A 15,172-nucleotide genomic window follows, 5' to 3' on the forward strand; every position below is an offset into this window, starting at 1 on the left:
CACACACACACACACACACACACACACACACAGAGACGCACACACGCATGCACACACAACGCTTCTAGGAAATCCAAAAAGAGAGAATCACGTCAGGGTGTTGAGAAGTCACAGATTTATACAAGACAAATTTAGTTTCTTTTCAAAGGACAACATCATTCACACCAGGTCAGGAAATTCAGAATGTGCACACATTAAAATCGATCCATTTAAACTTGTTGTCTCTTGTCCTGAAGGATACACCAGTGTACTATCAAATACTGTACTAGTATCACCTTTAAGTCAGAAGAGTATCCTATGGTATAATTTTCTGTTAACTGTGATTGACAAATAATAACGTCATAGGTGCTAAAAAATATACATAATATTCTTTTCTTTAATTTCTGTTCACAGGAGGAAAACCATTACTGAGGCACTTTTATTTCTACACCGGCACAGTCCTCCTGTTGAAATGTGAAAACATTTGACGGGATGGTAAAACATAAATTACAATGACCGCATACTCAATGAAGACTCAAAACCACTGGACCATACAAATTCCAAACGTGACCTGTCATTAGATCCTCCCTTCCTGAAAGCATACATCTTTCGTTCTCTATGCCCCATTTTTGATGTCACTTCAGATTTTTTCTAAGAAAAACTTGTGACCACTTTCAAAATTTGCATAAAACTCTCTGTAACACGTTAAGTTTTAAAAGTAAAATCAGTCACCAATGAATTTTTTGTTAAACATCAGTTAAACCTCTGCTCACCTGAAGATGTCACAATGAACTGTCAGTGTCTGTTCATCCATCAGACTTAAAATTATCCCAGATAATGTATGCAGAAAGACCACTTTAATGTCTGTCTATCCACTGAAGAGAAACTGATTCTCTATAAAGTCCTCCAGTGCTTAGAAATGACTTAACAGGGATCCTGCTAGGAATGTTAAATCACTAGTCATCATAGTCATTTGCGAGGCTCAACACACATTTATATGTAATCAAATGGAAATACAGTATAAAGTTAACATCCTCTCACAATTAGAGTGGCTACTTACATTCACAGGTTTCAGTCACTTGTAACAGCAGTCAGTAAAACCTGAAACTGCTCATTTATTGTATGAATGCATTAAATATTAAAATCAGGAAGAAACAGTGTAAACTAAAACCTAAAGAGAATTAAATTATTTAATTTTGAGTGAATGATAATGTTATAAAAATAAAGTTATCATTGGTTGAAATGTTTAATTCATTGACAGTCAGACAAGAGGTGTGTTTTCCTAGTATTAATGGCCAAAGTGCTGTTACATAATGACACGTGATCCATTGTTACTAATACTTTTGTTCTTTGCTCTGTGATTGATGTCCACAGATGTCCCGAACCGTATCAGTCGTATCAGCTATGATGGCGCAACTTTGGAAAAAAGGGTTGGCCATTTACTGTTCAAGAAGAATCTTTTAACAGTCAATTATTAGACATCCTAACAGTACCAAAGGGAAAACGTGTCATTTCTGTCTTATCATGCAGCCTCTTCCGTCAACCATGCAAGTACTTGGGCTTTGTTCTCTTTCAGCCATTTGTAGTTAGCTGTGGTCGTCTCAATAGCCTGTTCCAAGGTCCCGGTCGCTGAGCCAAAACCAAGATAGAGGTTGTCTTCTTTGAATTTCTTCAGCTGAAGTGTAACAAAAAAGGTTTAGGGTCAGTTCTTGTCTTGTGTGTCTTGGAATGTATTAATATGTACAGTATATCAGCATAGTTGTGTTTGTGTGAGCAGCAAACCTCCTGTAGTTCAAATTCTGAAGAGAATCTCTCTGTGATTCCACTGATAAGATTTGAGAAGGAAAATGAACTCTTTCCATACCTAAAACAGAAATGAGATTTTATGCAGTGACATGATTGTGGTTATCAGCAGAGGACAATCTTATCTTTTCTCGCATGAACATGACTCATTGAAACAGGAAAGCCTTCCAGGACAGCCTTCCACCAAAGGAAAATTCAGGGCGCCTGGATGTCCAGGCTCGAAAATAAATGTCATTCAATGTTTCATTGCAAAAGATTTTATGAGTTCTGCGGTCAATTTTGTTAAGATAAGGAAAAATAATGTCCATTTGGGAAAGTTACAGTTCAGCCTAAATTTCTCAGCACTTTGAGATTTTCTTCACATGTAATAGATTAAAGATTCTTCCATCCTTTATTAATTAAATAAGAGAGCTCTTACTGTTGGAAAATGTAGCCCCATCTTTCTCTGACAAAGTTCCAGGCTAACGGCATCCCCACAACATTTTGGGCAACGTACTGGATGGTGGAGGTGGTGTCTTGTTTGCGGATCTTAGTTGGGTCCACTGTGTATTCCAGATATCTGCATGAATAAAAATTTGTGTTTGCAAAAATATTCAGTCATTTATTTTCATCAGCTTCTCCTATTTAGGGTCACAGGGGGGATGGAGTCTATCCCAGCTGACTTTTAGCTGGAGGTAGAGTAGACTAATTCACCTAAACTCCATGCTTTTGGTGAAAACCCATGCAGAAACTGCGAGAACATGTAAACTATTTGTTTTATTTTTAAAACTATTATTTTAATACATTTACATTTTAATACATTTATTTCTAATGATATGTAAGAGAAGATGAAATTAATATTTTAACATCTTGATCATGTGATGGCACGGTGGCTCCCTGTGTCTCCCTGTTTCTGCGTGGGTTCTCTCCGGGTTCTCCGTCTTCCTTCCACCTCCCGAGAACTTGCAGCGTAGGCGAATTGATCACTCCAAATTGTCTGTAGGTGTGACTGTGTCTCTAGTGAGTGGTTGTTTGTCTTTTGTGTGGCCCCACGATGCGCTGACAATGTTTCCGGGGTGTACCCCACCTGTAGCCAGGATAGGTTCCAGCATCCACTGTGACCCTTGAGGTGAAAAAGTGGCCAAAGTCGAGACAATTATGGTCGTGTCGTCTTGGAAAATGGATGAATCTTAAGCATGTTTTATGTTTCTTACCATTTATATCCTTACTCTAGGGATTTTTTCTTTTCTTGGAATAGTAGTCAATTGAGTCTGAATGGTTGTTCGGACGAACATAGAGTTTAGACCCTCATATGAAGTGAGACCATGCTGTACGGATTAAGCCCAAGAACAGTTTGTGCTAAAACAAACATCTGATTTAAGATGCCAAAAACACACAGGTGGTATGCGTAATGATGGCTATCCAGATCTAAAATCTGAACATGGTGAATAAAGATGCTGCACAAACAGCTCAGCAGCTCTATCAAAAAAACCAGATTAGTATCTTTAAAAGTACACATAACATGACACAAGTCGTCTGCAGGACAGATAAGAACTTGTCTGATTATATTTCACTGTTTTTGGTGATGTGCATAGATGACTCATTCACAAAACCTGTATGAAGACATTTCTTTAAACTTGGTTGTTGGACATACCTATTCAAAAGCCAGGGTATTTTAGTGCAGGACATGGCTGCCCTGAGTCTGGAAGCTTCGGATGCCAGAGTCGCATTCTTGAACATCATCCAGGCAAAGTCCCACTCCTCCACACCACCAAAGGCTATGGCACTGCAGTAAACTGTGCTTTTCAGGTTGGGATGGATCCTGGTCGGTATCAAGTGAAAGATACCATAAAATAGAAAATGAATGATAAGAATACCGGCTCACTCCCCACACACATAGTCAATGTGTAAACTGGAAAATAGAACAGGAAAAATACAGGAACTATACTCAATTTGAAGATGAAATAGCTTATTTTCAATTTAGAAAAAAAAAGATGTGGGTTAAGAATAAAATAAAAAGGAGAAAATACATTTTTGAACAAGATAATTAATTTCATGCTCCAACATCTGAAATTTTAATGTACGGCCAACAAACCTACTTAGATGAATCAAAACAAAAGGGCAGTTTTTTCGCTGACTGTCTGAAACAAAGACGTTCTGCACACACAATCGTAACTCACAAAGTAACTCATTTAAAGTGGTTGGCACTCACGGGTTGTGGTGTGGATTTTCCATCCACTGCCTGTACCAGCTTTTGATCAGCTCTCTGCAACCCTGCACACCCATACTGCAGGCCATTCCAATGGCATTTATCTGGTTATACCTGATAAGGGTTAGGGTTAGTATAAAACAATAGAGCATAAACTGAAACAGCAGTATCTGGATTGAGTGAGGCAAATGGAAAGATTTCAAATCTGAGTATAATATTTTATTGCGTCAAATAAGATACTATTAAATTAGTATAAAACACATCTTCTACTATAAGAGTACTTACTGGTCAGTGTGTTCTGCTGGTATTTTGGTCCAGTTTGCTGTTATTGTCTTGAAGTGCTCAAAAAGTGGTTGGATTTGTTTCTTGAGGTATGCCTACAATAAATACTGCCAGTCATGTTTTGTCCAGTTGTTTATTCCTGTTAGTACCAGGATACCAGCATTTGCAGCAGCATTCATAGTGAAGCAGTATTAACCTGTAGGGATCCATACACCTCAGAACGGTCGAACATGAGGATGTAGAAGTTAAGGTTTCTCAGCGCTGTCTGCCAGGGAATGTAGTCTCTCTCCTTGGACAGATACTTTGTTGTTTTCAAGGCCAGTGTTGTATTGATTATTTTGGCTCTACACAAAGGGGGAAAATCCATTGGGGTTCACACACACTGCACACTGCTGGATATTTCATTTTCTCTTATTTTTCTTTACCTTGCCAGGTTGAATGCATCATCTATTATCTGTGCTCTGTTCATGACTGACAAAGCCTGAAAAGAATGACACACAAAAACATACATATATACTGTACATGTTCAAATCAAAAGACATCCAACAATATTAATATATACGTGACAGCAATAAACTCTGTATATACAAGAATGATCACACTGAAGTTTTTTTTCTTTCCATATGCTATCCTGCTGTCTGTGTTTTCAGAATCCCCAATTAATAGTGGAATCATGAAATTATAATTGAAAACTAAAAATGTAATTTCCAGGATATATTTTGTGAAACTTGGCACATTTCATATTGAACCCACCTAATCCAAAATCTTTATAGAAGGGAAAATTGGAAATCCAACACGAATGGGAATGTGGCTGACCTTATGGTTTGTGTCGAGCAAAGAGAGGAGACGCTCCCAGTTGCTGGGGTCATAGTTCACTCTGAAGTATCCGGATACATTGATGTTCGCCAACAACCATTCCTCCCCTGACACTCTCATCTCACTGTTGATGTCTGAAAAATATGAAAAACACTTAACCAGAATATTCACCTAATGCTATTACCAGTGGTTGACTTTCCTCAAAATGCTGATGTCATCAAGAGTTGGACTGGATGTTGTGACCATACCTGTCTTATGGAGGAGCCAGTATTGCTCCTGCTCCACCTCTGTCTTCATCCATTTAATTGGGACAAACCAGGTGTAACTGAACAGGAAACAGGCAAAGAGGGAAAGAGTGGAACAGTTTTAGTCATGATGGCAGGGTGGTTGTAGGAATGGCGATGTCGAGCTGTTGGTATACTCTGCCCAGGTATTGATCAGATTACCATTACATTTTTTACATGTACATCTGGCCTTCAGAAGACAACCCTTCTGGCTTTAATCCCCCTCTTGCATATCTTCCAACACCACTAGGTTCACATTAGCGACACATTGGGTAACTCTTTTCAGTAGCCACTGGATGGATTGCAGGAATGCGGTAAATACATTCATGTAATCATCAGGATCAATTGTGATAGCTTGGTATTCATCTAGCGGTAATCTAACGTCCTTACGAAATGAAACAAGATACCTGAATATCAAATAATCCTGTTAAACATGAAAAAGGTTACCCGTGATAACATCAGCATGTTGGATTTGTAACATTAGCATTTGGCACGAGGCAACCTCACAAAGATTTTGTTGATATCTACAACAACTACAGTAGTATCACTCTATAGACATTTATTGAAAAGTTAACATTGAACTTTCAGGATAAGTTAAAACTGGTTGCTACTTGAACTGAGAGGGCCTGTCCACTACAGAGTCTGGATCCAGTAGGAAGTGATTTTGGGTGACACTTCCTGTCCGGGTGTCAATGGTGACCACTGGAAAACCCATCTGAAGAGTCCAGTGGTTCATGATGCTGTGGACAGTGTCAGGAATGTGTATATCTGGTGTGTTTTCAACTGCCTGGCAAGAAACAGAGGGTAGAGGAATGTTAAGAAGAAACACACATGCCTGTGAATAAAACCATGCACAACACACTTATGACTGCTGCATCTGTTGTCTGCACTGACCTGTTGGAGGTGGTCCCACAAGTCTGTGTACACTGTGTTTTTGAAGGCAAATGTATTGAGGTAAGACTGGGAAGATAAAGGCATCTGTAAATGTCAACACACTGTCCTAATTACAATCAAAATGTTCAAGCTGCATTGGCAAACAAAAAAGTGAACATGCTGTGTCATCAGTCAGTATTTTAAGAAAGACAGGATGCAATGATTAGAACATTGTATTGTGGTTTTGATCTACACACACAACTAACATTCTAATTAAAAACAGGTTTGACTCATCACACAATACACAATCACACATACGCACAAAGGCATTTACAGCAAGTGATGACTCACACTAAGTCCTTTGGTAAACACAGGTTCAGTGAGAAACTCTGAGAGCATCCTGAGCACCGCCGCTCCCTGAAAACAACAGAAATAGGGTTCAGTTGGTATGAGCTTCTTATAAATGTCTTAGAACATCAAAAGATTCTGCATACAAGTAAAAGGAAATGTTAGATTTTCCCCAAAGGATTCACGTGGCTTTCCCAGATAGAAATTGAATATTGGAGTTATTGGATTTATTTCAGGGAATTTAAAAAAAAAAAAGTCTAACGGTATTATCATATCCATGTTAAAATTAATAGACAGATTTAGATATATCATTATTGTATATTCTGAAATTGCATAATTGTGGCAAACACTGGATGTCCTGCACCAGACAAGACACATTAAATGCTCATCTATGAGACTCGGGGTTTGGCACAGAAACTTCTATGAAAATAAGCCATTTAATTATTTACTTCTGTATGTTAAGAGTAATTAATATTTATCAAATGAATTTGTGAAAAAAGAAAACCACAAGGAGCAGAGCTTGCATGTTCTCCCCGAGTTTGCGTGGGTTCTGTCTGGGTTCTCCGGCTTCCTCCCACCCCCAGTCTCAAAGTGTCCATAGACTTGAGTGTGTTAGTCCGAGTTTGTTCATCTATATGTGGCTCTGTGGTGCTCAATGGCGTCGTGCCCGGAGTGTTCCCTGCCTCACGCCCCAAGTCCGCTGGGATAGGCTACAACAACCCCACGATCCGCAACAGCAAAAGAAGCGGGTATGGAAAATGAATGAATGAATGAATGAAAAAAAGTGAAAGGGTTAATTCTTTCAAAACTGAAAACTGAATTTCCTATAAAAGTTGACATGTGCTGTACGTCCGACAGACCTTGCTGTAAGAAATGGTGTTGAACATCTCAGTGATCTGAGCAGAATCGTTGACCTCGTCCTCTCGGCGGGACAGTGGGTGCGAAGAGGCAAGGGCATCCACGGCAAACACCTTGTGCACGTCATACAGTACGATCTGGTCTTTCTGCCAAATAGAGCCATGAGGGAATGACTTCTGATCCACATTTTTGAGGGAGTCAATGATTTCATTTGAATGTCTATGAGGGCTGTAGCATGACTCTTACAATGTTCCAGGTGGGCTCAGCAAAGTCAGCTCCAAGATACTCCACGTATGAAGCAAACCCTTCATTCAACCACAGGTCATTCCACCATTTCATAGTCACCAAGTTTCCAAACCACTAAAAACCATTAAAAAAAATAAGTTATTCCAAAGTGAGATAAGATTCAGACAAACGTTATCAATAAAATACCAGCAAATGGTTAAGCTGCGGCTTCAAAAAAGTCCAAAGAACCAACAGAATCAAAGAACTAAATACTAGACAACTTATGTCAAGTTTCAAATATGTTTAAAGATAAGCAGGACTGTTTCGTCTCTTTATTTTTTATCACCTGTCTTCTGCTTTGCACAGGGAGTACTCTGATTAAATACAAGTCACGCATTCTTTACTATAGTCAAGGGGAGGACGAATCTAAGTTCAAAATTGAATATGAACTGATTATAACCCTTTATTCAAACTTACTCTACAGTCTTTTTCTCCCCATTATCAAAATTGGTATAATGACAGCGATACGGCAGAAGTAATACGTCTACCATGTGTGCGAGTTCATGGGAGATTATAGCTGTAACTCTCTGTTTGTTTCCAGTGGAGGATAAGAAGGGATCATAAAGCAGGGCTGTTTCTCTGTATGTCACCAGACCCCAGTTCTCCATGGCCCCAGGATTGAAGTCTGGAAGAGCAATTTGATCTGGGGAGGACATTTGGTATCAATCAGAAATCAGATATGTTGGAAGGAAATGAAGCAGTTACGGCATTGATGTACTGTTTATCCGTTTGGTGTAAATGGCCAAAGATGATGTTGAGGACAGATTTGAGGTTGAAATATTTTAGACTTGATTGATGAAATGGGTCATGTATGAGTAAAAATATATTAACCCATTGAAGGTACTGACAAAGAGCTATGAACTGGAGTCTATATTTGCTGAAAAAGAAACTTTTCAAATTAATCTCGGCACAAAGGAGACAGCACCACAAGTTTGACATTGAGGAGGAGAGGGAAATGTCTCAACTGTTGAGTGGATTATCACATGATGTGGACAATTGTGTAATTAGATGTACATTCTATCTGAATAGCACCGTATTATAGAATACATTTATAAAAATATAAAAAATTATATATTTTATATATAAATTATATATATAAAATATAAGTATCATCCAAAGGCACTTCCCAATGAGAAAGCACTTGTGGACAGGCTTAGGAAAAGAATGCCTTTAACAGGCAGAAATGTTAAATGGATCCAATCAAGATGAAAACATAGCTGTGCTCTCAAGAAACATTTTCCGCTATTATGCTGATGCAGAGTGAAAGTACCTGACTTGGAGAGAGGGTATGCTACATTGTAGTAGCGTTCATAGAACTGAAGGATGGGCCCTGTGACATTGAGAGCATAATCTCCCTGTCTGTCATCTATGGCTTTCCTTCGAGCCCAGATTCGGACCTGCAAAGAATTTGACTTAATTTAATCCACATAATGAAACAATCAACTGACTTTTATAATAGTCTGAGGTCATGTGTCAGATGTTCACATACAGTTTGTTTCTTTACTCACACTGATTTCTATTTCTATTTCTATTTCTATTTCTTCTATTTGGATTCCTGAACTTTGCACAGGCCTACAACTAATCAAGATCAGATCAATGCTAGAAGTAGTATGAACTTGGGTATGATATAGTTAAAACCATTTCAGTACTGGAATTTTGTAGTGTTGAATATTGTATGTCCTGTTACATGATTACTTTTTGCCATTCTGCATGACATTTACAGCTGGTGATAACACACCATCTGCTTTGTAAGCTGTTTCAAAATGGAGATTTATTTTTGAAGAGGGAAAAGACCTATTTTATATGCCTCACTACTGTAATGTTTTTGATCTGATAATATTTCTAAGTCACTCAACAGATGCGCAATGGAAAAAAATAAGTTTAATAATGGGCTTGAATTTTACAAGTCAATTGCTGCTTACTTGTGCAGTAAAAACTCTTAAATTGGATCCTGGTTTCGGGCTAATCAATTACATCAGTAGTAACTCCTCAAAAACCCAATCCTGTATGTTTGATAATGAGCAATATTTCCATAATGTACCTCACAATCAGAACAACTTCTGCCTCTGATCTATTTTTGTACAGGTAATTTGACTTGTTTTTGAACTATGATCAACATTTAATTTATGCTGATTACATTGGCATGTTAACAAAAGCATGGAACAAACATTTCTTACCAACAACCTGCTGTTTGGGGTTGATTGAATGTTAACAAAATCACAGACAATGAATGCCAGCAGATATGTGGACATTCTCTCTGTACGCTCAAACGCAGTCACTCTGACAGGAAAGCCCTCAATGACAGCATCCTTTGTGTCTGTTCAGAAATGCAAGGAGTTAGATGCTGACACTCATATTAAAATGAACTGGAGTCTTTTTTCTTTTTCTTTTTTACAAGGGACTCCTCTTTCACATAACACCTTTTTTTTCACATCCCACAGAGCGATGATAACAATTTGATAGAACTGAATGTATGTGTTTCAAAAACAAACCAATTTCCCTGCCGTTAGACAGGGCCACTGTGTTCCTGTCATGTATGATGGTGACATAGAAGACAGCTTTCATTGCTGGTTCGTCAAAACAGGGGAAGGTTTTCCTCGCATATGTTGCTTGCATTTGTGAGGCAGCAGCAACTCTGAAAAACATTCATACTAAATATTAGCACACACACACACACACACACACACACACACACACACACACACACACACACACACACACACACACACACACACACACCTATGGAAAATACACTCCAGTCGTTTAAATGATTTCTAAATGCCAAGACCACAGTGATGGCGCACACTTCTTCATATATTACTTTTATTTCATATGTCATTGCTTACTTCTTCACCCCATCCTCAATGTATTCACTCCGGTAGAATCCCTCCAGGTCATCTGCCAGCTCCCCCTGAAATATAGTGTACAGCTCATACGATGCTCCAACAATTAGTCGGCTGCGTAACTGAATAACCAAATACTCCGTCTTCATAACAAGCCAAGACTTTTGTATAGAGGGCACAGCGGTGTCATCCAGGCCCCTAAGATGAGCGTGGTGCCCGTACACCTTTGTGAGGTTCAACTTGTTGCAATGGATGATAATCAGGTCTGTTTCTTTCACACATTTAAAGACCACTGACGAATGTCCAGTGAAGATAAACAGGCCGTCTGCGTTGGACTTCAGCCAAGGCCAAAGGGTCACGTTGTAACAGACAGGAACAAGGGTGTCTGGAAGCCTGTAATAGTCCCATGGCTCTTTCTGGACGAAGGCGGTTGTGGAAGGTGTATCCATCGTAGTGGTGCTGTGTGGTGACCCATCTCCGGGCTTGTCTCGAGTCTTGGATTTTTCTTTATGGTAAGCAATGGACAGAGCTATAATGGTAGCCAGTGCAATGGTGGTCAATACAAGCAAACCAATGCCCACATTTTTACTAATATAGTAGACTTTTCCCATGTCCACTTCTGGAGATGGATAACTGTGGGGTCTCAGTCTATATTTAACTAGGACAGCAGGTCTGCTCCCTTCCCAGTTGATGGTTGAGCTATTAATGTGGGAAAAAAGGCATTCATAGCACCTAAAGAGAAATAAAACAGATAGGGAGACTGTGGTTAGTTTGTCTGCAGCTCTTTACCTTGTACTGTTTATGTAACAGACTACAAAAACAAAAGTTTTAGTTTCATCATAATGATGGGGAATACACTAATTTTTATAATATGTAGTTTTGTATATATATTTTTGACTTTCTGAGCTTTTGCGACCATGAATCAATTACGGCTTTAAATATATGGCGAATTAGGCAAGAGTTTGTTTTGTGTATTGAGTTATTCTGTATTTGCAAGAGGGTAAAATACACTATTCGTATTTATACAAACAAATATTTAAGCCTTGCTTTAATTTGTTTAATTGCTTATTTGGTTTAAAAGAAAAACAGTAACCTCAGATGTGAGGTGAGGCCACGCTCGGTTTATGTTTTGCACCCAGATTTCTCTCCACACGTAAAATGTAAGTCATGAAAAACCTCAGCATTATCATTGCTACTAGCTACATTGCCAGGTTACAAAGTGACTATTACTCATTTGCATCATGCAATTATGCAATAACAGACAGGGCTTATATAATGTATAACTGTACTATCAGTTCCTAACAAGCCGGGGGTTTTTTTCTAAACACTGAAAATGGGCATATATAACTTCACCAGTGTTTTTCAATGATGGTTTTCACTTTCTTTCCCATGATCGCAAGCTTATGTCCTGCAGTACATTTCCGGGTAACACATTTTTTATATTTTGTAATTCCTCTGTGTGTGTCATTTATTTTTTAGTATAAAAACCATTAGTAGATGGATATGTCATGACAACTTATCAGCAGTATTTCACAACAGAAATGTCCAGGAGGATATAGACTGTGGTCACTATCTCTGCTATACAGGCAAAATTAAATTTAAAAAAAGGATTAGGTTAGAACATTGATCACAATATAACATCATAAAACTGACTCTAGTTAATTGTATTACCAGTCAGCAACTGATAACTAATATAATTCCTTCACAATCTCTGATAATTCCAGCAGCCTGATTTTTTTATGCAGTCCCAGTCCATATACTTAGACCATAAACTTTAATCAAATTAATGTTTAGCAGTGACACAAGTCTGTAATTGTATGGGAGATCCACATATTTTCTCTGTTTTTTATCAAAATGTCAACATTCTCAGCACATGGACTAGAGTAATAACTGCTGAAGTGAAGCGTACATAGAAATCAGGAACCTCTCTGTCCAACATTACTGTGTAACATATAAGTAATAGCCTTAAGGGAGCTATACATGGTATAATCAGCTGGCCTAACTTCAGTAGATCTGTCAGGGCCAACTGTGATGGTGTGTTATCTTGGTTAAAACAATAAACTACTATTTGTAATCGTTTTTTAGATTAGAATATCATTTCAATATTAAGAAAAATCTATTGGATGTGGAAACGTTGTGCATTACTGTTGTATTTCTCGGTTAGGTTCAGCCTTGACAGTGGACTTTGAAACTACACACTGTACTGAACCGCCGGTGTCCAAACTGTTCTGCTGGTGTCTTCAACTCACGTTTCGAGAAATGATTTAATAACAGCTTTACAACATACCCGATAAGTGAACCCCTCGACCTTTTAATAATAACCAGCTTCATTTGCCATGAGTAATTATCTTTGCAGTTACATAATGTGATGTGAAGATTTCCTTTGTCACAGGAATCTAAATGTGTTCACCACATGAGGCCACACCCAGTAAACAACATGATAGTAGTTCTTTATTGGTATGAAGGCAATTCTCCATTATAATCACGGTGAAACAACTTTTCTTTCTGATACAGACTTTTGCAAAATATAAAACTTTTGATGATTGATATTTTAATTCATATTCATTTGAAGCTGTCTTGGTATTTCAGCCAGATTCAGCAATTAACACAATTAAATAATTAAATAATGAGCTGATCAAGCAGCAGAACTTTTTGAATAAATCAAGTGAGCTGCAGCTCTTTAAAACACTTTCTTGTGGTTTTCTTTCATTTAAAAACCCCTAATTATCCTCCATGCTTTCACTGTATATGAACTCAAGACTTGAATGCCCCAATAAACACTTCTTCCCTTGGAAATAACTGGTTAATCTACCATCCATGGTCTCCCATAACATTTTAACTTCAGAACTTCTATTGTACTTCAACAAAAAAGAAATTGTTCATATGTTGTAAACAGGTTTTGATGAATCCATATATGGTTTACAACAATCCAACATAATCTTGAGCATCTAGTGAGAAGCTCAATTGCTATGGTGCAAAGTTCCCAGCCCACACATACAAACGTCTGGAAATGTGATATAAATCTGCTTCTAGGATCTCTTGATAATAAGAAACATGCTCTCAGCTATTTGTGTCATGGCTGTACTTAAGCTGTGTGTTGTACTACTTAGAATTATTCCTGGAGTTCATTCCTATTTGCTGTCTTTTCTATCTGTCTCGGTATGACCTCACTGTTTATTTGCCTGCACCCCTCCGGCTGGCAGCACTGCCCCTAAAACCCATCAGTCTTTGCCTCTTCACCTTCATTCCACAACGCCTTGCAATATACAGTAATCTCATAAACCTTTGCCTCACCTGTGTGTCTTGTTCTTGCACTTGGGTCCACTTTGCAAAAACATCACAATAATCTGTGCCTCTGCTATGTGTTGTCACACAGATTGTGGTGTAGAAGTGGTAATAAATACCCACAAAATTAACACAGAGTTTAAACATTTTATTAGATTTTTAATGTGTAAAGAAAGAAACACATTAAAGTCAAATATTTTCCAGTGTGAACCTAATAGGAATGTGATGTTCTTATTATACATATTTATATTCATCATCTTTATAATTAAGAATTTAATATGGGACTCGAAGTTATTTTAATCATACCAGCTTGCAAATGTGTTCCAACTCCATATTTACCAACCAATTTGAACTGATGGAAAATAGTTTTGAATACTTTGCAAAAAATAATATTCATCAAATACTCTACACACACACATACACAAATATATAATTTATTCTTGTCTCACATTTTGTCCACACAATGTTATTCAAAGTGCACATAAAAACTTGGCCTTCAACATCCACTCTGTGTGGTCTCAGCTCCATACTGAACAATTTAGTTTCAGCCAGCCGTAGGAGGCGCAGAAATTACAACCAGAACATCCCACAGTGATCAGGACAGACAACCTCTAAATCTACACAAGAGCCAAGAAGTCACACTGACACTTCAGATTCATGAATTATGTCTGATCAAAGGAACAACTATTTAAAAATTATTTTATTAAATTTAATAGTTACTGGACACAACTAAAAAATCAGTAGATATTAATCCTTGATATGAACTGAATAAGGAGAGAAAATCAGTCAGCTGGCTGCTCGTGTTAACTTTGCATGAACAGCAATTCACAGAGGGTTCGTTCTGTCTATAGCACATTTATCATCAGTTTGCAGTGAAGAACGTTTTTGACACAGATGTCTCTGTACAAAAGGTCTAAACGCTGTGAAGATAATATAAAATTGTTGCAGCAGGACATTATAAGCAAAATTGCAACTTTATGCAGCATGTTAAATAAAAACGTCAAAAGTGACAAAAACGGTACATACCAAAACCTATGTAGTAGGATGTCCGCAGCAAGCTCAGATTTTATTCTACATGATATGAAGAATTTGAGCTGAAATGATCCTGGCTGATGCGAAACACTGGCTGCATCTGTGAGGGTGGAGTAAGGAGATGGTGACAACTACCACAGGTTTTCCTGGGGATGAAGGGAGGGAACAATTGCCTTGACTTCCCTCCCTAAAAAAATCCCTAAAACTGGAAAGGACTGGGGTTGAAAGAATGTGGTTGTATCAACAAAGCTGCAAACTCATTGTGATTGAGCAGCAAGAGCTCAGAGCCTCAGAGA

At 38.1% G+C, this 15,172-nt stretch overlaps 1 protein-coding gene across 3 annotated transcripts; it reads right to left on the reverse strand.

The window, feature by feature from the left end:
- Positions 1-98: 98 nt before the first annotated feature.
- On the reverse strand, positions 99-15,011 carry LOC137599012 (aminopeptidase N-like). Of its 3 annotated transcripts, XM_068319641.1 has the most exons (21): positions 14,871-15,008; positions 10,563-11,291; positions 10,209-10,351; positions 9,894-10,033; positions 8,987-9,113; positions 8,205-8,359; positions 7,678-7,791; positions 7,434-7,577; positions 6,577-6,642; positions 6,247-6,312; positions 5,964-6,139; positions 5,317-5,393; positions 5,069-5,202; positions 4,678-4,733; positions 4,449-4,596; positions 4,256-4,347; positions 3,974-4,084; positions 3,416-3,583; positions 2,201-2,341; positions 1,762-1,843; positions 99-1,654 (listed from the first exon to the last, which is right to left on the reverse strand). In XM_068319641.1, exons 2-21 carry the CDS (start codon positions 11,168-11,170, stop codon positions 1,502-1,504), a joined length of 2,901 nt encoding a protein of 966 aa, XP_068175742.1. In that variant the 5' UTR covers positions 11,171-11,291; positions 14,871-15,008; the 3' UTR covers positions 99-1,501. The 3 variants fall into 3 exon arrangements, with proteins under 3 accessions (XP_068175742.1, XP_068175761.1, XP_068175753.1); XM_068319660.1 differs by lacking the exon at positions 14,871-15,008 and having other exon boundaries at positions 10,209-10,367; positions 10,563-10,683; XM_068319652.1 differs by lacking the exons at positions 99-1,654; positions 1,762-1,843; positions 2,201-2,341 and adding an exon at positions 2,372-2,884 and having other exon boundaries at positions 14,871-15,011.
- Between the last annotated feature and the right edge of the window lie 161 nt (positions 15,012-15,172).

This window comes from Antennarius striatus, chromosome 1 (assembly GCF_040054535.1).
Source record: "Antennarius striatus isolate MH-2024 chromosome 1, ASM4005453v1, whole genome shotgun sequence".
Classification (NCBI taxonomy): domain Eukaryota; kingdom Metazoa; phylum Chordata; class Actinopteri; order Lophiiformes; family Antennariidae; genus Antennarius; species Antennarius striatus.